Genomic DNA, 22,692 nt, shown 5'->3' on the forward strand with positions numbered 1-22,692 from the left:
ATCTATCTATCTATCTATCTATCTATCTATCTATCTATCTATCTATCTATCTATCTGTCTGTCTGTCTGTCTGTCTGTCTATCTAATAAAACTAGCTAGCATTTATATAGAGCTTTACAGATTGTCTTAATTGATTCTTACAACAACCCTATGAGGCAGGTGCTATTATCATCTCCATTTTAAAGATGAAGAAGCTGAGGCAGGTTAAATGACTTTTTCAGGGTCACATAGATAGTAAATATCTGAGGCAAGATTTGAACTTGGATCTTTCTTACTCCTAGTGCTCTTACCCACTATGCCGCCTAGGTGCCTCAACCATCTATGTAAGGTGCTGTGGGTGCCTGTCATATAGTAGGTGCTATGTAACTGCTAGCTATTATTAAAGTAGTAGTTAGATAACATAGTGGATAGAGCACTGGACTTAGAGCCAGGAAGACTGAGTTCAAATGTCACGTCAATTACTAGCTATGACCCTGGACAAGTTACCTAACCTCTGTTTGCCTCAACTATAAATTGAGGCTGATAATAACACCACCTCTTAGAGTTCTGAGGATCAGATGAGATAACATTTTAAACATGCTTAGCATAGTGCCTGGCACATAGTAGATGCTTAACAAATCCTTCCTTCTTCCTCCCTTCCCTCTTCCTCTCCTCCCTCTCTTCCTTCTTTCCTTCCTCCCATCCTCCATGCCTCCCTCCCTTCACTTTCCCTTTTCCCTGCCCTGTTCCTCTGTCTTCTTCTCTCTCCCCTCCTTCCTCCCCCCTTTCCCTTTTCCCCTTCCTCCTTCCTTTTTGCCTCTTTCCCTCCTCCCTTCCTCCCTCTCTCCCCTCCTCTTTACCCTCCCTCTTTTTCTCTCCATCCCTTTCCCTTCTCTCCTCCCTCCTTCCTCCCCCCTTCCTTCCCTCTTTCCTTTCCTCCTCCTTTCTCTCTTTCCATCCTTCTTTCTTTCCATCCGTCCTTCTTTCCTTCTTTCCTTCCTTCCTTCCTTCAGATAGGCCACAGATAAAAACATAGAACATAGTCATTGCATACCTGCTTTAGGTCTCAATGGTGTCCTGAAGTAGACACTGGGGCTCCAATCACTCCAGGACCCTGCAAAATAGGTTCCACCGGGAAGTGACCGTACTTTAACCTCATATGTTGAATTTGGTTGTAGCTTTCTCTCCAGAAGTGTTACAAGAGGATAGTCTGAACTTATGTGCTAAAGAGTGAAAGATATAATTTTTGTCATTCTTATTCATGATGAAGAAATAGGTTACATTCAAGTTTAACAAAGTATTACAAATCAAATTTAATTCAGTAATGTTGCATTCTTATGGGCTTAACATTTGAAGATCCAATTCCTTGGAAGACTCTAACAGGTTTTAGCAAGCCCATAGGTGTTATATTGGGCAGGTAGACCTCCTCACATCACATTGTATAGGTGACTGTCTACTTTGTTAATGGTCAGTCTTGGCCAGAGGAAAAGGAAAAGTGGATTAGGTAAGCTAGACCTCTGAATACAGTCTATTTTATCCATCACTTTACTTCCTGTCTCTGAACTAAAGAAGAGAAGGCTGAGAAAGGTGGAGGATGAGCCAAGCTTAAGGTACTATATGTATAAACTTAAAGGATCCTCTCTCCTGAAAACCATGAGCCTGGCTGCAGATGATGGTAATGATCTCAAACCTGTGAGGATGCAAAAGGCAGGTAGAGGAATGCTTTTGGTTTGTAAGGGAGAAGCGATATCATTGTGCCATAAAGATACTTGGACTATTTCTTTCATTAGCCCAAGAGAGGCTATGACTTAGTGAAGACATTCAGGGACACTTGCATGTTCATTGTAGTGATAATGGTCCACCTTGCTTATGTATCCACCTTACTATGGTTACATTTTATATTATGTACTGTATTCCCTAGTCTTTCTCTAAGATAATTTGCAATGAGGAATCTCAAAAGTCATTTCCTCAGGAGAGGTCTTGAGGCTGGGAGTTGGAGGTTGGGCCAATTCTGGGAAAGGGAGGGCGGGAGAAAGGTGACCACTATTGACTGGGCCCAGGACGTGTCTACTACTGAAGCTCAACCTATAAGCTGGTTATATTGAGGTCCAGAATCAGGAATATGGTGGGAGGACCATAACAGAACACAAGTAACAATTTTAAGACATTAAAATAAATTCTGAACTAAAACACCAAATAAAATGAGCATTTCCTTATACATAATAAAACAGAAGAAGAGGATTGTACATGGAATGAGATAATAAATTTTGAAGAATAAGAGAATGGAGGCAGAAGGAGAGCCTCTGTTTGATTCTGAAATGGGTAAGTCAGGTTTAAGGAGGTAGGATTATGGTGATTTAGCCCAAAGAGGATGATCTGGGAGAGGAGGGAGAGAATAGACAAGGGGAAGGTATAGACAAGCCTGAAGCCCAAGAGGAGATTTTTTTTGGAGGCTAGAGACAGAAGTGGCTTCCTCATCCAAGGACCCAAGGGACAAAGATCAAGAGGGGGCCAGGAAGAAGAGAATTGGTTTGGGGATGAGATGGGGGGGCGCTATTATGCGAATGTGAGTGTTTGTCCAAAGCAGGGCTTCTGGACATAAAGCTTTCCTAAAGTTGAGAGATGTAGAGTCTGGAAGAACTAAAATACCAACAAACTTTGCTAAAGCCAGTCTATTGATTTGAGAGCCAAAAGTGGCAGAACATTTAGCCTGCGACCGGAATCACCAATTTCTGGACAAAACCAAGAGAGGAGTAATCAGGCAGGAGAGAGTGAACTGGACCTCCTAGCCTGAGATCTGGCTGGAAGGAGCCACACTGAACCACTGACCTTTGTAACTTCATTAACGTTTCCCTTTGAGTTCAACTGAAAGCCACTCCATGCAAACCCTAGCAATATTAATTTTCTCATGTAATTGGAAAAATGGAAGCTTTTTAAACCAACCTTTAAAAGGGTGATGAATTATTTTCAGAGAGCAGGAGTTGGAAAAGATCTATTTGTTGTTCTGCTGATCTACTGGAGTCTTTCAAGTGTCTCAAGCCAGAGGAGGGAGGTGGTGTCAGCTACAGACTGGCAGCTAGATGGTGCAGTGGATAGAATTCTGGGCATGGAACAAAGAAGACTCATCTTCATGACTTCAAATCTGGCCTCAGACATTCACTTAGCTGTGTGACCCTAGGCAAGTCACCTAACCTTGTTTGCCTCAGTTTCCTCATCTGTAAAATGAGCTGGAGAAGGCAATGTCAAACCACTCCAGTATATTTGCCAAGAAAATCCCAAATGGGGTCACGAAGAGTCTGATAGGACTAAGCAACAACAAGCAAAGTTTTGAGATTTGCTGTGCTGCTAAGCCTCACTCCAGTGGTCCCCGGTTACTTCTACTCTCATCCAGCATTTGGCCTGGTTTAAAAGAAGTCATTATAAACCATGACTGCATATCCTGAAGCCACACAATAGAAGAGAACTTAGATTCCCCCAAATCTCAGAGTTGGAAAGGCATCTAGTCCAATTTCTCTCCACCTGGTATCAGAGACTCCTCTATAACTTGTTGAAAACTGTCCTTTGGCTGCACAGAGAATAGAAGGGAACAGTGGACTTTAAGGGACTCATAAATGTTCAGAACTGACCTGACCCTGATATCCCCACACAGTCAGACTGCTTATTTTATTTATTGTGCTAGGATAAAAGTGTAGCAAGAAGAGGAAACAAAAAGGAGATTTTCCCTATTTGCCACATATCTTGGATATTCGGAAGGCTTTCAAAAATACTGTTTATCTACTTACCATCCAGTTGCTTTTACTATTTTCTTGGTGGTAGGCTATATCATGGATTAAATCTTTTACATAGTCATTCCATAAGTGTGTTGTATTGAATGTGAGCACAAAGTCATTTGCTGCCTCTCGGTAGGTGATATTTATGTCAAAAGGAGCTTCAGGCTTAACTAGAAAGGGTAACAAAAAACAGGTCAGTATATAGGGCAGATAGGAAGAATAAACAAGAAGGTGACCCCTTTCTCTAAACCTGCCCCCTCTCTGAACCCCTAACTCTCATTCTTTTTTTTTTCTTTTTTGGCTAGGCAATGGGGTTAAGTGACTTGCCCAGGGTCACACAGTTAGTAAGGGTTATGTGTCTGAGGTCAGATTTGAACTCAGGTCCTCCTGAATCCAGGGCTGGTGCTCTATCCACTGCACCCCCTGAACCCCTAACTCTCATCCCTGCCTATCTCTCAGGGTTGTGAGGATCAAATGAGATAGTCCTTGTCACTTTTGCCTGGCCCATATTCAGCGTACAAGAAATGCTTGCTCCATTCCTCCCTTCCCCTGCCTGGCCCCAAAAGGAGAGCCAATCAGCTCAGTTTCAATAACATCATTAAATTCAATGACAGCTGGCGTCAGATTCCTCAACATTTAAGTACCCTCAATGCTCCAACTAAGCATCACGTTGGCGTGGCCCAGAAGGCGGAGTGGTATGGTATGGATGTCTGACCTAGAGAGGAATCCAGAGACCTGGGTTCTAGTTCTGGTTTTACCACTGTGGGGCCTTGGTCCAGTCGCTTGTACCTGCTATGTTTCATGCCCTCCAAGAACTGTAACTAGGGTAGGGCTGCCAGGTCTTAGGCCCTGGGCTCTGTACTTAGAAGATACCAAAAGCACTTGCAGTCTTCAAAAAGAAAAAAACAACAATAAGAACAACAGAGCTTAGCACTTTGTTAGCGAGAAGAGCTAGTTAAAATAGGAAGCTAATGGAGACCTCATTTCTTTCCTCCCACGTGAATGCCTACCTGGCCAGCCCTGATCTGTTCTCTTTCTTCCTACCTACTCTCCTATAAGCGACAGGCCATGAGCAAGGGACGATGTCATAGCTTGAGGACACCTTCTATGCCCCTCACCCAGTCATGATTTGGGCTGCCCCAGATTGCCTGTGCTTACTCTATGGCCGCCTATGCCCATATGCTAAAATTGCTACTTAGGTCCCTGGCTCCTCATCTGAGGATGATATTTCAAATCATTTGAATAATTTAATGACCACATGAGAGCCTGCTATGTTTGAGTTAGTGAAGATACAATGATGAAAAAAGATAAGTTTCTGCCTCTAAAGAACTTAGAATGTAGTTAGTAGGGGGATAGAATGCATATCCAAGTAACTATCATGTATAATAATAATAATAGTAATAACTGTAGAAAGTGCAATGAGGAGGTCCAAGTGGAGTGGTTAAAGAGATTCAAGGAAGAGGACATCATTTTTATCTTGGAGGCTCATGGAAACCTTCAAATCAGTGCCAGGGGCAGGGCAGGAGCCTCCAACCAAATGCTCCCCAAAGGGGAGGGACACCTGAACTGAGTCTGGAAGAGAGGAGAAATGCGGGATGAGGGTCCATCAATATCAAAGAAGAGAACTGTGGGTGGTTTCAGTAGTACAAGGGGTTAGGATTGCAAGCATCTTTGAGAGTCTTCCAAGCTTGGTAGTTGAGCCAGAGGCTCAGCTTCCTGCCCATCTCTTGCAAGGTTCCCTGTTCTGCCCCAGCCAGGAGGTCGCCCACTCACTCTAGCTGAAGGTGTGGTTGCTGCTGAGTGGGTGGCCTATTTGTTTGCAGGGCTGATCTCAAACAGAGATAGGATCCATGGAAGGTTTGGCATCTAACCAAACCTAGAGGTAAAGAGAAAAGAAATTAAGCGCAAACTTATCTTCCTGGGCAACTGAGTCTACTCTTCTGTTTTGAAGGTTCAGAGAATCAGTTCTTCGTGATTGGGTGAGGAATGCTATCACAACATATACAAATGACTGCTGCCACCTCTGGGACAATTCATATGTACTAAAACATCACTCACATGGGAAAACCCATTAATAGTAATCAGAAAAGCGAAGGAAGGAGGGAGATTGCGGACAAACGCAGAGATCAAAGAGCAAGGCATAGTCTTTTCTCCTGACTCCATTGCTGGTAGACCACTCTTTTCCTCCAATCCAAATCCTTCTCTTCTCTCAAGACCCAAACGGAGTCTGCTTTTCCACTAAAAATCTCAGAACCTAAGCCCATTCCTCAAGGACTTTCCCCCTCCCTAGTCCTCTCCCTTTTCTCCTCTTTCCCCTCTGGAATGCCTTCTATTTAATGGCTCCTCTTTGCCCACAGAATCAAGTCCATTATTCAAGATCTGCAATCTGGTCCCAAACAACTCAATGAATTCAGTTCAACTAAATTCAACAAATATGAATTGCCCAACTGAGTTAGTCTGTGGAGGACACAAAGGCAAAAATAACACCATCCTGGATCTCAAGGCCATAATATACTTAGAAGGACATAACATATGTACACACACAAAAATATAAGAGTTGAAGGAGTGAAAAGCAGAAATCCAAGGTGTCGAAGAATATCTGAGGAGGAAGAGATCCTTCTCAGCTGAGGGGATCCGGGAAGGCTTCATGGAGGAGGCACTTTCCTTTAGTAGAATGTTAGCTCCTTGAGGGCAGGGACGTTCAGATTTTGTCTTTTTTTCCCCCAAGGCTTAGTATAGTGCTTGGCAAACATTGACAGATACTTACTGAGTTGAATCACAAGAGAGTGAGTAACAAGGCAGATATTTAAATAGGTTCCCTGACTCCAGAGCCATCTTTCCTTCCATTATGCCAAGTTAAAGCATTAAAATAAATAAATATTAAATAAAAATTTATTATTATTTGGCTCTGTCAACACACTGATGTGCACCAATAAGCAACTAGTTTTTTGTCTGAATCAGTTGGTTACCAAGTAGTTATTAATATGTATTTGATAAAAGTCAATAATGATCATTCAATAACTACCCGATTCAATCAAAATGGTTACACTGGAGATGCATAAAGGCATAGACACAGAAGAATAGGCTTCCAACTGAAGGAGATTAAAATTATCAAATACTTTTATACATTATTCTATTCTAAATTCATTGCTGTCCTGGGAGATCGGTATTAATGGTCTTGGTATTTTCACTTATAACTAAAGTAATGGAAGTTCAGAGAGGTTATGTGATTTGCTGAAAGTCACACAGCAAGTAAATACCAAAGCTAGGGCCTGAATCTTGTTGTTTTCCTTGTGGCATGCTGAGTAACAGAGCAGAAAATACTCTAAGAAGAATAAAGGAAAATGAGGAAACAGTCCAGAAAGAAAGAACTGTACTTTGTTGGTGGTAGAAGGAACAAAGTCTATTCTTTTTCTTTTTTTTTAATAAAAAATTATTATTTATTCTTAAAATGCTTTTCTTTTTAAATTTTGAATTCCAAATTCTCTCCCTCCCTTCCATTCCCTCCCCCCCCACTAATTGATAAAAGCAATGGATCAATTACACATGTGAAATTATGCAAAAAATATTAGCCATTTTTTAAAAAAGCAAGAAAAATAAATAAAGTAAGGAAATTTTACTTCAATTTGAACAAAGTCCATTCTAAAGGTCATAAAGTGCTGCTCCTCTTGCTCTCTTTCTCCTCAAGTATATCACCTCCATCATCACCTCCTCAGGGCTTAAGTGTTTTTCTCAGTCCTTTGTCAAAAATATGAACTCCTCATGTAAACTACTTTCACAATTAGTCAATTTAGCACAAAGTAAAGTTATTAAGTCTTGTCACCAAGATTATCTCCAGAAATTTAAACAACTACCACCTTCCCCTTTCCCATTGTGTAAAGTCTTACCTATTTTGGTTATCTTCAGTGTTTTGCAATTCACCTTATTTTTTCCAAGTATCACGCACAACTCACAAATATTAATCAGTGAAAATGATCTTGATTTCATAAAATAATCCTTTTCTCTTTTCGTCATCATCTCACATTGTGTGTTGGACATGAATGCGCCACTGTGGAATGAGATACAAAGCCAATATAAACCTAGGACTTCTTGCTAACAATGATGATGAGTAGATCTGATGCTGTACCCCTCCATGGTACCTATCTCTCTGCCAGGATCTAGCTGTTAGAAAACAAAAGGAGAGTCCTCTGCCCCTCAAATTCCTAGAGTGGAATATAAACCCAGCCAAACAGCCTTGGCAGACAATCTGTCCAGGGCAAACCAAGGGCAGGTCTGGTGCCCACAAATAACTCAGTGATATTTAAAAAAAAAATAGTCTGTGATCACTCTCCATAGAATGCCAGGCTTGACTCATTTTTTTTCACATTAAAATGTTTTATTCATGATTTTTATATGACTAATTTTCTGATGAAACCCCCACCCTTATAGAACCCTCCCTTACAAATAAAGAAAATAGTTAAGTACAACCAAGTAAGACAGTGACTTTTTCTAACAGAGTATGCCCTATTCTGCATCAACAGTTCCCAACCAGTACCACAAAGAAGGAGAGATAGCAATCTGGTCCCAAACAACTTAACTATCTTTTATTTATTTATTTTGGGCTAGGCAATGGGGTTAAGTGACTTGCCCAGGGTCACACAGCTAATAAGTGTTATGTGTCTGAGGCTGGATTTGAACTTAGGTCCTCCTGAATCAAGGGCCAGTGCTCTATCCACTGCGCCACCTAGCCGCCCTGAGATAACATTATTTTTAAAGGAAAATGATGCTGCCCTGGGATTAGAGATAAAGAAAGGGGTAGAACAAAGTAGGGATTACATCAGGTATGCTTTCTCTCCTGCTTTGCAGAAAACTGTCTATCTTCAATTGTTAGAATCGGGTTCTGAGTATGACTGAATGATTTTATGTATACTCTGCTTCTCATTTTCTTGGTATAATTAAGTTGAAATATTATGCATTGGTTCCTGGACCTTCTGAAGAGGGAACAGCCTGCCTCCCTGTGAGGTGGCTGAGCCTGGAAATTCTGAGGTAAATCTGCCACATTCATATGCAAAGTCTCCCACTATCAAACTGCTGTAGTACATGCTTACAAATAATTAAATGCATTTACTTGTAGGGAATTACTTAAAATCACCCCAATGCAATACTTAAAAAAAAATCATCATATATAGTTTGTCACTAGAAATTTATACAAATCAAGGCAACAATGGTCAAATCCTATATAATCTCAGTGTAAAAAAATTTTGCTAAGTATATTGATTTTGTTGTCTTGGGACTTTGAAAGACCAAGCAAAGGCATACTCACATATAGTTGTCTTGACTAAGGTCATTTTGAAATGCAGCTACCACCCCCAAATTGGGGGGTTCCCATTTTGCCATCCCTCATCAATCCCCTTATCCTGGCATGGTAGCCCTTTGGGAGTATTTGATTTCTACTCCTCTTATTCCTCCATCCAAATAGTTCAATTGTAGCATACTTTTGACTATGGAGCCTGGCTGTGTGAGTTCCAGGAAGTGTAGTTTGAAGAAGACAAAACTGTCTTCTTCCTGTTCTGGAAGGAGTGCATGGAGGCAGGATGGGGAATTTGAGCTCAGCTCTTCCTGGGCTTCTGAAGAGGAAGGGGCAGCCTTACTCTGAAGGAGGCTACGGCATCATTGAGCAGCACACATGATAAGGAGAAAGGAGCTGTGGGAGAAAGGAGCACTAGATACTTAGTGCCTTTATCTGTCAAGGTAGATGGGGCAAATGGGACAAGTGTGATCAATGTGGGGAGTTTTGTTAATTTCTCCCTGGCCAAGAATCCAGGCAGCCAACCAGTGTGGTGGATGTTATTTATTCCAACCTTTCATGTTTTACATCCAGATGAAATTTTCTGACACCTCTGGAGTCCTTCATGTGGTGACACCCTACTAGCATTTCCATGAAACCTCTATCAAGGTTCAGCCTAGCCCAACATTCCCCACGATTCTCTCTCATCATCTCAGACTTCTGGAACGATAGATTTTAAGCTTCTTTAGCATAGATTTTGGCTGTTTTGAAATGATCTCACATTTTATGGTGTTGCTGCTGTAGAACTAATTATTCTTCCCCCACTTCTCCCACATTTCATTTGAAATCATGTCTTCACAAAAACTATCAATGACCTTTGGTGAGTTATACCGGTAACATTTTTAGTCCAAAGGGATGAACCCGGATCAATGTTATTTTTTATCCCTTTTATTCATTTGAATGATGGTCTAGTTTAATGAACTAAGAACAGTGCTGCAATAAAGTATCTGCCAGGTCATGTTTATAATGGAAATGGACTCCAGTGAAGTGTAATGAATTTGAAGCTCTTGATGTATTTGAAGACAGCAGCCACACTGTCATAGCCTTCTGCCTCTTGAGTGGATCTGATTCCATATGCTCTATGTACATCTAAGAGATATATAGATCTTCCCACCAAAATGACTTTTTTAAATCACACCTTAATCCACCTGCTAGTTAATGCCAGCTATTACAGAGTCAGGTTTTCACATCAGTTCCCAGAACCACTGGGATCCAGCATCCTCATAGATAGCTAGGTGTCTCAATGGATTGAGCACTGGACCTGGAGTCAGGAAGACCTGAGTTCAAATCCAGCCTCAGACACTTACCAGCTATGTGACGCTGGGCAAATTACTTAACCTCTGTCTGCTTCAGTTTTCTCATCTGCAAAATAGGGATAATAGTAGCACCTACCTCCCATGATTATTGAGAGATTAAAATGAGATAAATATAAGGCACTTTAGAAACTTTAAAGCATTATAGAAATACTAGCTACCTCTACTGCTACTACTGCTGCTAGTGCTACTGCTACTGCTACTGCTACCACTTCTTCTTCTTCTTCTTCTTCTTCTTCTTCTGCTGCTGCTGCTGCTGCTACTACTACTACTACTACTACTACTACTACTACTACTACTCTACTGCTATTTATCTTTTTCCAACAAAAAAAACCTGAGTTTGGTGGTATAGATGCTTGCTCACTTTGATACCTTGAAAGATCTCACTATGTGAAACTTATATCCACCAACATAGGATCACAACCTAACACAACTCATCTATTTCTCCTGGAGATCCCCAGCTGGAGAAGGTACTAAGTGGAGCCATCCTCCTTTTTTTTGTTCCCTAGGTCACCCAGAGCCCACCTCTATCTTTCTGCCAATGTTCCTTTCCCTATTTCTCCTCCTGACCAGACATTGACCTCCTCCTCCATTCTGCCCCTTCTGGAGGGAATCTGGAATTCTTCCCCCATTCTGACTCATAGGCTCGCTCACTTATCCCCTACATCCCAATAGTGGTCAGCTAGTCCCTTCAAGTTTCCTCCCCTGCCTCCTCCCCATGGGACAGAAACTCTCTTGCCCCCTAAAGAATCATAGGCTTTGCCTTCTGTTCTGTTGCTGCTGTGCTCTTAGGAGCTCTGTGCCTTTCCATCTACCCCTGCAGCTGAACTCTCCCCTTTGTGTTGTCTCCTCTAATTAAAATGTCATTTTCTTGAGAGCAGGAATTATCTTATTTTTCTATTTATACACCCAGAATTTAGCACAGTGCTTGGCACATAATGCTTAATAAATGCTTTTTCATATATGTTTTCACTGGACCCATAAAACAGATGGTATAGAAATACCAGAAACATGCTGTGGGATAAATCCAAATATTTGACAGAGTATAGAGGTTATAGCATGGTCAAATACTATGAAAGCAAAAGTAGATTGAATATTCATCCCACGTGCCCACAATTGGTGCTGAAGCAATCAATTGAAGAGTAAAAAATAGTCATGAGCAAATCCGTTATTTGGCATGCACCATGTCAAGCAAATTTTTTTCATGAATTTTTTCTAAGACAATGAATTATTTGCATTGCAATTTGCATTTGCAATGAATTATTTTTGCATCATCTACTCACAGTCTATAATACACTGCAACACATCCCCTCTCCCTTTAAACTACTCTGTATTCCTGGAAGCACGTTGAAGAAGGATCATTACAAAGCTGACTGAGCATTCATATATGTGCCACTGAATTTGCTCGAATGTGTTCCACATCACCAGCATAAACTGATGTAATAACAATAATAATAGCTCATGTTATATTTACACTGCATTTTGTTTTTCCCTTTGCAATAACCCAGTGAGGCAGAAGTATTATGAAAGATGACAAGAAGACAAGCAGATGAAGACGGCTAGAAGCAGAGCCATTGATTTAGGTAGTGTCAAAGGAGTACAGTGGTAAAATGTGAAACAGAGGCAGCTATAGAATAGTGGGGAGAGAGCTGGCCTTGGAACCACAAAGACCTAGGTTCAAGTTCCGCCTGAGCCAAAACCTAACTATAAGCCCTTGGGGAAATCACTTAACCTGCCAGTGCCCCCAGGCAGCTTTCTAAGATTATAAATTGCAGAGAAGGTACTAATTTCCCTTGGTAGAGAAAGTCCTCTCACTATGAATTTCCTTTGTCAATGAAATCATAGACCCAGTTATGTCATTGGTCCTTTTTGAAAACAAAGGACAAACAACAATAACAGACCCAGTTACAAAGTAGGCACAGTGGAAAGTTGGGACTGCTTGTATTATGGATTGTATCGTGGCTGACTGAGTAGCTCTAAGACGTTGCAACTACCTGACTTTGTGTCATTAACTTGGATCTGTTTCAAAGCTGACGGTTAAGACCATCTACTTCTGAAGGAGGGGCTGGTCTTCTATGAAGTGAAGTTTCAGACAAGCAACATATATACACAATATATACATATACATATATACATGTTGTATAAATAATGCTTGTATATATAATATATAATATAATGCATATATATAGCTTAGATATTAATGACAGCCAAAAGATACTTTGATATAGCAAGCTGCCTTGTTATTGAACTAACAGTACCTCTCATCTATACTATCTCATGTCATCTTCACAACAACTTTGTTGAGGTGAGGATAAATCATTTCTTCAGGCAAGGAAACTGAGTTGCCAAGGTCACACAGCTAGAAAGAGGCAGAGCAGGGCTCCAAGTCTCTGGATTCGTGCTCTTTCCACTATACCACAAACTAAATGGTGCTTTTGTTGTTTTGTTGTTCCCTTTCCTGCTTATCTCCTATTACTCATGAGAACCATGATCCCAATTCTACCCATGGCTGTGTATACATTTAATTCAATTAAGCAGATATTTATTAAGCACCTACCATGGGCAAGGCACTATGTTAGAAACACAAAAGCCACTGAGGTCCACAGTTGATGTGTAGCAAAGTGGCGAAAGGACAGCTGGAGAATCTGAGTCAATTTTTTTTTCCTGAAATTGTTTTTGTGTAGTTTTTCCTTCATTCACTTCATCTAGGGCTTGGGATTGAGGTTCTATGATTTGGACTTTCATAATCATGGAAATATATTCCATCTATTCATTTGGTTGCTCATTCTACAGTTAGAGGTTGATAAGTAGAGAGGAATTATTTCTCACTTGGGGAAATGATTTTAAAAAGGATTTCATAAAGATGCTCAAGGTATTTGGATATATTGTGAAAAAACTAGGAATGTCCCTCTCCTCTTATGGCCAAGTATATAGTTGTTGCATAGAAATCCTGGGCTTCATTCATACCTGGTCCACCTAAATATAAGCATAAATGAGATAGGGCTGATTTAGTATTATCCGAGTGGTTCTGCAGCTGACTTACTGAGAAAAATGGACTAGATGCAGCACGTGGCACAATGGATAGAGCACTAGACTTGGACTTAGGAAGACCTGAGTTCAAATCCATCCTCAGACACTAGCTTTGTGGTTCTGAGCAAGTTACTTAACTTCTGCCTCAGTTTCCTCATCTGAAACAGAAGGGATAACAATGGCACCTACCTCCCAGAATTATTGTGAGGATACATTGAGATAGTATTTGTAAAGTGCTTTGCAGACCTTTAAAGCACTATCTAAATATTAGTTGTTGTTGATGTTGTTAAAGACCTGGGTTCTAGTTCTGTCTCCAGACTCAACTAATCTTGTGACCCCAGGCAAATCACTTCATCTCTTATATGCTCAGTTTCCTCATCTAAGAAATGATGGAATCAAGCCAGATGATTTCAAACATTCCTTCCCACTCTCACAGCATATGAGTCTATGTGTCCCCCAAGAGGAAAATCTCTGTTAAGCTCAACAGAGTATTTCTCTAATTGGTGGCTATGAGGAAACTTCAGAGGGGTTTGGAGCTATAATGACCTGCATGACAGTTTGGTAGCTGGGGTAGCAAACTCTGTTAAATGAATTTGAGTTCCCGTCTTTCATTTCCTATACCTCCCTTTTACACACTCCCTTCTTAGTCTTTCCTAGCATCTAGAATCTAATATTAAGCATAGGAGGAAATAGGAGCTACAGAGCTACCGAGGAGAGAGTGTGAAGATGAACTGAGGATCTGTGTGTTTATGATGATTCATGTATGCATGTGCATGTGTTTGTGTGTACTAACAATCGTTCTAAGGGAAGTTAGAGTATTCATGAAATGGAAAAGTTGAATACTTCTGGCATCAATATAAGAAGTCTTTTTTTTCCCAGGAGTATGACACACAGAGGTACTAATAGAGGTTTTGTACCTTCTACCCTCCCCCCCAAACAAAAACAAAAAGCCTCAATGATTTCTCACCATAGCTTGAGCCCCAAATTGGTGCTGTTGAGTGACGAGTCATTGAAAGAACAAGTCAGAGTGTGCTGCTGGCCATGGACTTGCAATTGGCTATAGCAAGTGAATTCATAATCATCTTGTTCCTCATCTTCAAATTCATCTGGAGAACAGCACAGAGATTATTAGTCAAGCAAGAGATTGCATTAATTTAAGATGTGGGATATGCAGCAAGAAATAGATGATTTATTTAAGATACTTTTAAAAAAATTAATATTTTTTATTTATCAACCACACTTCCATAATTAAGATACTTTTCTGAGGGCACCAAAGGGCAAAGTTAGGTTTTCTTTATGAAACAATAAAAATAATCATAAATGGGGTGGTGTCAGGGGAAAGAGAGATGAGGTTGAAAAAAGATCTAACATGTACCCAGAAATAACTTCATGATTTAAAAGACTGTCATGATATGTGCTCTCTTCCCCTTATTTTATCTAATTTGTATCATATTTATTTATGAATATGCCATCAATTACTTAGAATAGACAGCAAAGTTTTAGAGGGAAGGGATTGTTTTATTTTTCATTGTATCTCCAAGCAATCTTAGCATAGCATCTCACACGTAGTATTTGTATAGGATCATAAGGTTAGAGATACTAGGGAACTTGGAGGTCATCTTGTCCACTCTCCTCTATTTCACAGATGAGAAACTGAGTCTCAGAGATGTGAGGTGACTTGCCTAAGGTTACATAGGTACCAAGTAGCAGAGCCAGGGTTCAAATCCAGATTGTGTGATGACACACCCAGTACTCTGTCCAGTATGCCATGCTGTGTCTTAGCTATTTAATAAATTTGAAAAAAAAGTTTGTTGAACAGATTAAAGTAGTAAAAAGTAGACATTGTGCAATGATTGAGTGTGTTTCTTCATCTAGACTGAGTTTAGCTTTGCCGCTGGAATGTACATGAAAAAAAAAAACATTTCTTAAGTACTTTCTATGTGCCAAGTACTGTGCTAAATGCTGTGGGTACAACTGGAAAAACCAAAAGACAGTCTCTACTCTCAAGGGACTCACATGCAATAATTGAGGAAGATGATAAATAAAATAAAGTTCAGCTTATGCTCTTTGGAGCTCATTTTCCTCTTCTGTAAAATCTAGGTGGCAGATAAAATGAATTCTAGGGTCCCTGCCAATACCAAAATTCTCTGTGATGCTTTAATTGATCTATTTGCTTGGTTAATTGTAAGTCAGAGATAATACACATGATTGCTTTGGTTCTTAACCTAGAATCTGAATTTACTATTGCTTTTAATTTCTTTTTTTTCTTTATTAGGGGAAAAGAGCCAATAAACCTAATAATATAATAAGAATGGAATGGGAATTTATTAAGAGTCTACTACATACTAGGTACTGTGCTAAGCACTTTACAAATACCACCTCATTTTATTCCCCACAACAATCCTGTGAGGTAAGTGCTATCATTGTCTCCATTTTACAGGTGAAGAAACTGAGGCAAATAGGTTAAGTGACTTGTTCAGGGTCACACAGTTAATAAGTTTCTGATACTATATTTGAACTCAGATCTTTCTGAGTCCAGGCCCAGCACTCTATTCACTGTGCCACCTACTTGCCTCTAATAATAACAGTTGACGTGTATGTAATGATGATAATAATAGCTAACATTTATGTAGTACTTACTATTTGCCATTTGCTAAGCACTTTATAATTATCTCATTTTATCCCTACAACAACAAGGTGAGGTAGGTGCAATTATTATCCCCATTTTATAGATGAGGAAACTGAGGCAGACAGAGGTCAAGTGACTTTCCCAGGGTCACACATCTGTTAAGTGTCTGAAGCTAGATTTGAACTCAGGCCCAGTGTGTGCTATCTACTGTACCATCTAGCTGCCTCTAATAATAACAATTGACTTTTACCTGTAGTGCTTTAAAGGTTTGCAAAGTGCTTTCATACATTATCTTATTTTATTTTCATAACAATCTTATAAGTGCTACAGATCCCTATTTCACAGGTGAGGAAACTGAGGCTAAAAGGTTAAGTGTGCCTAGAGGCATACAAATTAGTAAATTTCTGAGGTGGTATTTTCACCTACATCTTCCTGACTCTAACACTATGCATTATGTTATGCTTATCATCACAGATCCAGACTCTTGACTCAGTGGGTCACTTTTCCTACCCACTTAGTATGGGATCTTAGCTAAGATACACAACCCCACTAACAGATGGTGATGTGACAGTTTGTTTCAGGGGGCAACTGGGATGGCAAAAAAGATTCTAGATTTCGAAAGGGAAGGCCTCAAGTCTATGTTATATAAGAATTAAGTCTGAGAAACAGGAGATACTTAGCCTAGAGACAAGAAGACTTTGGGGAGACATGATAATTGTCTTTAAGTATCTGAAAGGTGGTTATATTAAAGAGGGATAAGATTTATTTTGTTTGGCTCCAACAGGTAGAGCCAAGGGTTAATAGGTGCAAGCTATAAAGAAGAAAATTTAAATTTGATGTCAGGAAAAAAATTCCTAATGATTAGAGCTGCCCAGAAATGGAACTGACTACCTCAAGAGCTGGTGGGTTTTTCCCCCTTAGAAGCCTTCAAGTACTGGTTGGATGACCATTTGTTGTTGTATGTTATGAAATCTAGTTGGAGTTCTTATTTGGGTATAGGTTGAACTAGCTGATTTCTCAGCTTCAAAATTCTGTGTTAGACCCATGAAGGCATAATTTCTGTGTAAGACATTTTCTAGGAAGTTAAGAAAGATCACACTGGATCAAATCCATAGACTATTCAGGGCAGAGCTATAATTTCCAATGAAGGACCAAAGGACATAAATCCTTCCTCTCCCTGATGCAAGCTGTAAAAAAATAGGCATATTCAAGCCTTTATTAGTCACTGTTTCTGGCTCATAAGTTTGTCACAGCTGCTTGATTCCACTTCTATTGGATGTTTGTACTGCATCGTAGGATAAGGAGTTTCTTACATTTCTTAACCACCACGTGAAGCAGCTTTCTCTCTTATTTGTCTTCCTTTACCTTCTTCAAGTTTCAAAGGGTACAAATGTAGGTTGACCTGAAACATACTTCATGAATTTATGAAATCAATATCTTCCTCCTCCTATTTTGCTTTCCCAGACAGAAAAAGATTTCCTCTCTCCTCCTCCAACTCCCTCCTCCCTTCCATCTCCTCCCCCTCCTCCTCCTCCTTTCCTTATTTTTGGCCCTAGCATTTCCTTTCCCGTCGTTCTATCAGCTCCTCTTTGGACCTTCTGTAGTTCTATTATGCATAGTCATTATAATATGTTTTGTTAATCCACATAGGAAGATAGACTATGGGACAAATTTAGGGGAAGGTTGGTTTTCACAGGGTGGTTCCGATCTGTTATCTCATTGGCATGAGGGAACTTCTGGTATGGAAACTCCTCCCTCCCCTCACTGATACAGATCAACTACTAGCCTGTATTTTATGGTCTTAGTCAGTTGCCTAGACCACTGAGAAGTGACTTGCCCAAGGTTCCATAGCTCCATCAGAGATAGAACTTGAACCCAGGTCTTCCAAGACTTGCCCTCTGTCTCACTGTGGGTTAGATTAAATGTATCAAACCCAGAGCAATCCAAGATTAGTCTATAATGTGATCAGCACTGGCATTAGAGAGCTGTTTCATGGAACTTAGTTTGCCTCAGTGTATTAGCTACACTGTGCATAGAGTCAACCATCCTCTCATTAAAGTGCTTGTTTTTTATTATTTATTTATTTATTTTTTAGGCAATTGGGGTTAAGTGACTTGCCCAGGGTCATACAGCTAGTAAGTGTCAAGTGTTTGGTCTGAGGCCGGATTTGAACTCAGGTCCTCCTGACTTCAAGGCTGGTGCTCCATCTACTGCACTACCTAGCTGTCCCAAAGTGCTTCTTTTTAGAAGCAATTTCTTGACTGTTACCTTACATCTTGGTCCTAACACATACTAGCATGTTTCTCTACCTTATTGAGCCTTAGTTTATTCATCTGTAAAATGGGGATAATACTTGGTACTACCTATCCAGCAGGGTTATTGTGAGGAAGAAACTTTGTAAACCTGTAACCATTGCATAATTGTGAGTGGGTGAAGAGGTTGCAACAGTGTAAGGATGCTGCTGGGGATTCTTGTCCCTGAGCTTACAGGAGTTTTTTTTTCCTTTGCAAACAGCATTTCGCAAGTGACTGGAATTCTCAAAAGTCCAAGGAAGCTGAAAAGTCTTCGGATGACTCAGAGGGTAATTTAAACAAAAGCTCCAAAATTCAGACCTTGTTGATGTTAGAATCCTTGGCTCTCTTCCAGGTTCAGCTCAAGCACCACCTCTTTCAAGAAACCTTTCCTGAATGTGCTAGTTGTTAGTGGCTTCTAACCAGCTGTTGTTGTGCAGTCATCCAGTTGCGTCCCACTCTTTGTGACCCCACAGCCCATAGCATGCCAATACTGTCCATGGAGTTTTCTTGGCAAAGATACTGGAGTGGTTTGCCATTTCCTTCTCCAATGGATTAAGGCAAACAGAGATTAAGTGACTTGTCCCGGTCACACAGCTGATAAGTGTCTGAGGCTGGATTTGAACTCTGGTCTTCCTGACTCCAGACTCAGTGCTCTATCCCCTGAGCCACTTAACTGCTTCCTAACCAATTACTGTGTATTTATTTTGCAAATATTCTATATTTATTTATCTATGGTCGTGTATGTTGTCTCCTCCCAGTGTGAGGAGGAGACATCAACTTTGTTTATCAAGCATTTAACTTAGTGCCTGACACATAACAGTGGCTAAATAAATGCTATTGAAGAATTGATTAATTTATTGACTTGTATCTAATCATTCCCAAATTAAAATGTTTCAGAGTTGAGGTGATTGTTCTCCAAAGGCACATGTAGTATTTCCCCCCTGCCCTTTCACCAGAAATTAAAGCACATTCCAAGTAAAAACCAAAATTTCCACTTGAGTCACTCAAGGTTTTAAGAGAGATCATGTAAAAAAAAAAAGATCACAATATGTGTTAACATGCTTTTTCTATGTTCAGTATTCATTTTCTGTTCAAAGCACAAGACTGCATTTACTATGAAGTAATAAGCATCTCTGTGAAATGATTCATAATGTAGTCAGACTGTGAAAAAATGTTAATTCTGTGACTTTTGTCCTGTGATGAGAAAATGTCAGTGATTTCCCTATTTAGTAGCTATATTGTAAAATATCTAAACTGAGTCATTAAAGCTAGTGGGTTTGATTCCATCTCTTGAGAAATGTTTCAAACTATCAAAATAAAAGAACTTAATTATAGGAATGAATTGATATGAATAAACTCCCCAAAGTGCTGCTGTTTGTTTCCTTCTTGCCAACTGTTTGTTGGAATGCTCATAGGTTGGTGCTATCTCTCTGTATCTATGTTTCCTAGCACCAGGATTATCACAGCAATGGTTCATTCCTTCATTTGGATTCAGTAATGGTGGCTTGTTAAAGAAAATTTATCTATTCAGGATCTCTGGTAAGTTGATTGCAAGGAAATTATTCAGTTTTTTTCTTGACTAATATCTTCTAGAGATTTAAAATCAAGCCCAGAGGTCCAGTGGAAAGAGCAGTGGCCTGGGAGACAGGAGAGCTGGATTCTGGTCCTGTGCTTGCTGTTCTTCAGCAGGGCAAATTGTGTGGAACCTCCTAGATGGAAAGACATCTGAAGTCACCCAGTCCAACCTCTCCGGACTTTTTATTAACTGTAGAATGAAGGGGTTGGACTCTATCACCTCTAAGTTCCCTTCATGTGCCAATATTCTGCAATCTCTTCTGTTAAAAAAAAAAACTTCAAATTTCAGTGGGTTTGCACTGTGGTTTCGGCACCAAGTCCACACTTTGGAAGTTCCCTAAAGCCCCATTGAATAAACTCATAAGGTGCAAATGGCATGGAGTTTTCTACTTGGGATTAACTCTTAAAATCTACTGCTTGTGGAGGTTACAGGTCTCTATCTTTTCTTTAAAAGAAATGATATCCACCCAGATTTAAGATCCAGCTTTCAGAAAGGCTTGTTCCTTTCTTCTAGATATTTAGGATTTAAATTATAAAGCAGGAGTCAATATGATTACCCATTCTCCAATGCTCTTGATTCTTAGAGTAATCTAGTTTTTAAATGATCATCTAAATCCTCAGTCCTGATCAGAAGCACATGCCAGGTCCTTATCACTCTCCATGAGTCCCTAAGACTCTCGTGGGTCTGAACAACCCCAAAGAAGGCATCAGAGTCCCATAATCCTAAAAAAAAGTTTGAAATGACTCACCATCCTGTCCGAAGCCACTTTCTCCAGAAGAAGAGTGAAGTAAAAAGAATATGATACCAATAGTTGTACTGAGAACTGTCATTTTGAAAGACAGAGATAGAGATAGATAGATAGACAGATGGATAGAGAGAGAGAGAGAGAGAGAGAGAGAGAGAGAGAACCAGAGTCAGTGAGAATCTGTGCCTGTGTAAGTGAGAGAAAAAGTTGGGGATGCAGCTTTATAGACCAACACTAAGTAACTCTGTCTTGCTTAACCACAGCCAGGAGGAAATATAAACACATGAGAAATGAAGACAAGTGTCAGCAACAGGAAGCCTGAGTACTTGTTGAATTGTAGTAAGTAGAGAGGACTGCTGACTTTTTACTGGAAATGGGGGATTATGAGCCTTTGTTTGCTGCAACTCCTGGGGGTTCTTCTGGTCTCCCCCTACCTCTAAACTCATTGCACACCAAGGCAGTGGTTCCAAATAAAGTACCTAGATGGCTCATCTTCTCACTGATGAAAAATAGCCATCTAGGCTCCACACAGCATACAAAATCCCTGTTGTTGAAACCGAAAAAAAAAAGTGAGGGAAAGACTCTCAGGTCCCATCCAGCTCTCTAAAGGGTATGATTTCTTACCTGAACAGGGAGATTATGTGCCCTCCAAAGATTTTATCACAGAATTCTTTTAAATAAACTAGCTCCTTATTGCCCTTTAAGAGCCAACTCAATGTACATCCAGTCAAATGCAAGCTCCTTGAGGTCAGGGACTGTCTTTTGCTTTTTTTTGTATCCCTTGCACTTAGCATAGTGCCTGGCACACAGCAGGTGCCTACAAAATATGTGTTGAGTTGGATTTACAAAAACCTGATTTAACCACAACCTTATAGCAACCCTTTGCATGAGAAGAATTGACTGTTCCTTATTTTGGGCAGGCATTTTCACATTACTTCTTTAAGGTCAAATCATTAAATAAATATATATTAATATACAAAATGAGATTTAGTGGATATGGAACTGGTCTTAGAGTCAGAAGAATGGAGTTCAAGTTCCACTCCTGACACATACTGACCATCGGATTCTGACCAAGTCATTTAAGCTCACAATGCTCTGGGCAATGTTCTAGGATTATAAAGTTGGAGAGAAGATGATACCTGCATTGACAGAAGGAGGTTCTTCACATAGGGAGATCCCTATACCAACAAAAGCATAGATCCAGTCCCTATCCCAGTATGTATAATATACATTTTTGCCTATAAATAATACAGAAATCTATATCTATAATATATAATACATATACACATATATCTATATAGGATAGATTCTATGCTATAAGATATTTTAGGTACTGTACTGTAGATACAATAGTATACATATCTACATGTCAGTATCTACATATATTATATACCTGCATATCATGTATGTACTTATTTTATGTAATTTATTTATATATTTATAACTAGCTATTATCTATCTACTGTCTATCAATCTATCTACCTATAATAATGGGGTTTGAAAAAAAACATGGTGGGAGGGATGAATTATCAAAAATAAGTTGGGAAATGAGTGTGTCTGGTTACCTGAGCCATGATCATTGGCACATCTCCTTTGTGCAAGTAAGCTGGAATCAAGAGAAGACCCTTAGAAATAGTATAGAAATAGTAACATGGAAGTCTGACAGAGGTCAGGAACTTTGAAATCTATTACACAGGTTCTGTCACAGAAACAGAGTGGGAAAGGACGCTAGAAGTCATGTAGTTCAGCTTTTATTTTGCAGGTGTGGAAACTGAGATCCAGAAATGTGAATAGAGCTGTTATTCAAACCTATGTCTTCTCACCCTGAGTCCTTGACTTATCCCACTATACTGACTATCTGTGAGTGATATTTGCCTTAGGGAAACCTTGTTTAACAACATAATGGTCTAGATGGAGATGTATTATCTGCTGGACTCACAACTTTTAGGAGAAATTGAGGCTACATACTGTCTTAAGACAAGAGGAAATGAAGCCAAGCCCCACCCAAAGGGGTGATCAGCCATAGTTAT

General features: G+C 39.8%; 1 protein-coding gene across 2 annotated transcripts in view; it reads right to left on the reverse strand.

The window, feature by feature from the left end:
• LOC114033910 (interleukin-7 receptor subunit alpha-like) overlaps positions 1 to 20,821 on the reverse strand; it is a 26,924-nt gene extending 6,103 nt beyond the window's left edge. Inside the window, exons 1-6 of one of the 2 annotated variants that reach the window (XM_027849642.1) lie at positions 20,666 to 20,725; positions 17,361 to 17,459; positions 14,386 to 14,524; positions 7,637 to 7,797; positions 3,762 to 3,919; positions 1,034 to 1,202 (exon numbers count right to left, since the gene is read on the reverse strand). In XM_027849642.1, the coding sequence (XP_027705443.1) occupies positions 1,034 to 1,202; positions 3,762 to 3,919; positions 7,637 to 7,787 (478 nt within the window). In that variant the 5' untranslated portion in view covers positions 7,788 to 7,797; positions 14,386 to 14,524; positions 17,361 to 17,459; positions 20,666 to 20,725. Of the gene's footprint in view, positions 1 to 1,033; positions 1,203 to 3,761; positions 3,920 to 7,636; positions 7,798 to 14,385; positions 14,525 to 17,360; positions 17,460 to 20,665 lie in introns of both variants that reach the window. The other variant, XM_027849590.1, reaches the window with a different exon arrangement.
• Positions 20,822 to 22,692: the final 1,871 nt, after the last annotated feature.

Source organism: Vombatus ursinus, unplaced genomic scaffold, assembly GCF_900497805.2.
Source record: "Vombatus ursinus unplaced genomic scaffold, bare-nosed wombat genome assembly UNPS02000255.1, whole genome shotgun sequence".
NCBI classification, from domain to species: domain Eukaryota; kingdom Metazoa; phylum Chordata; class Mammalia; order Diprotodontia; family Vombatidae; genus Vombatus; species Vombatus ursinus.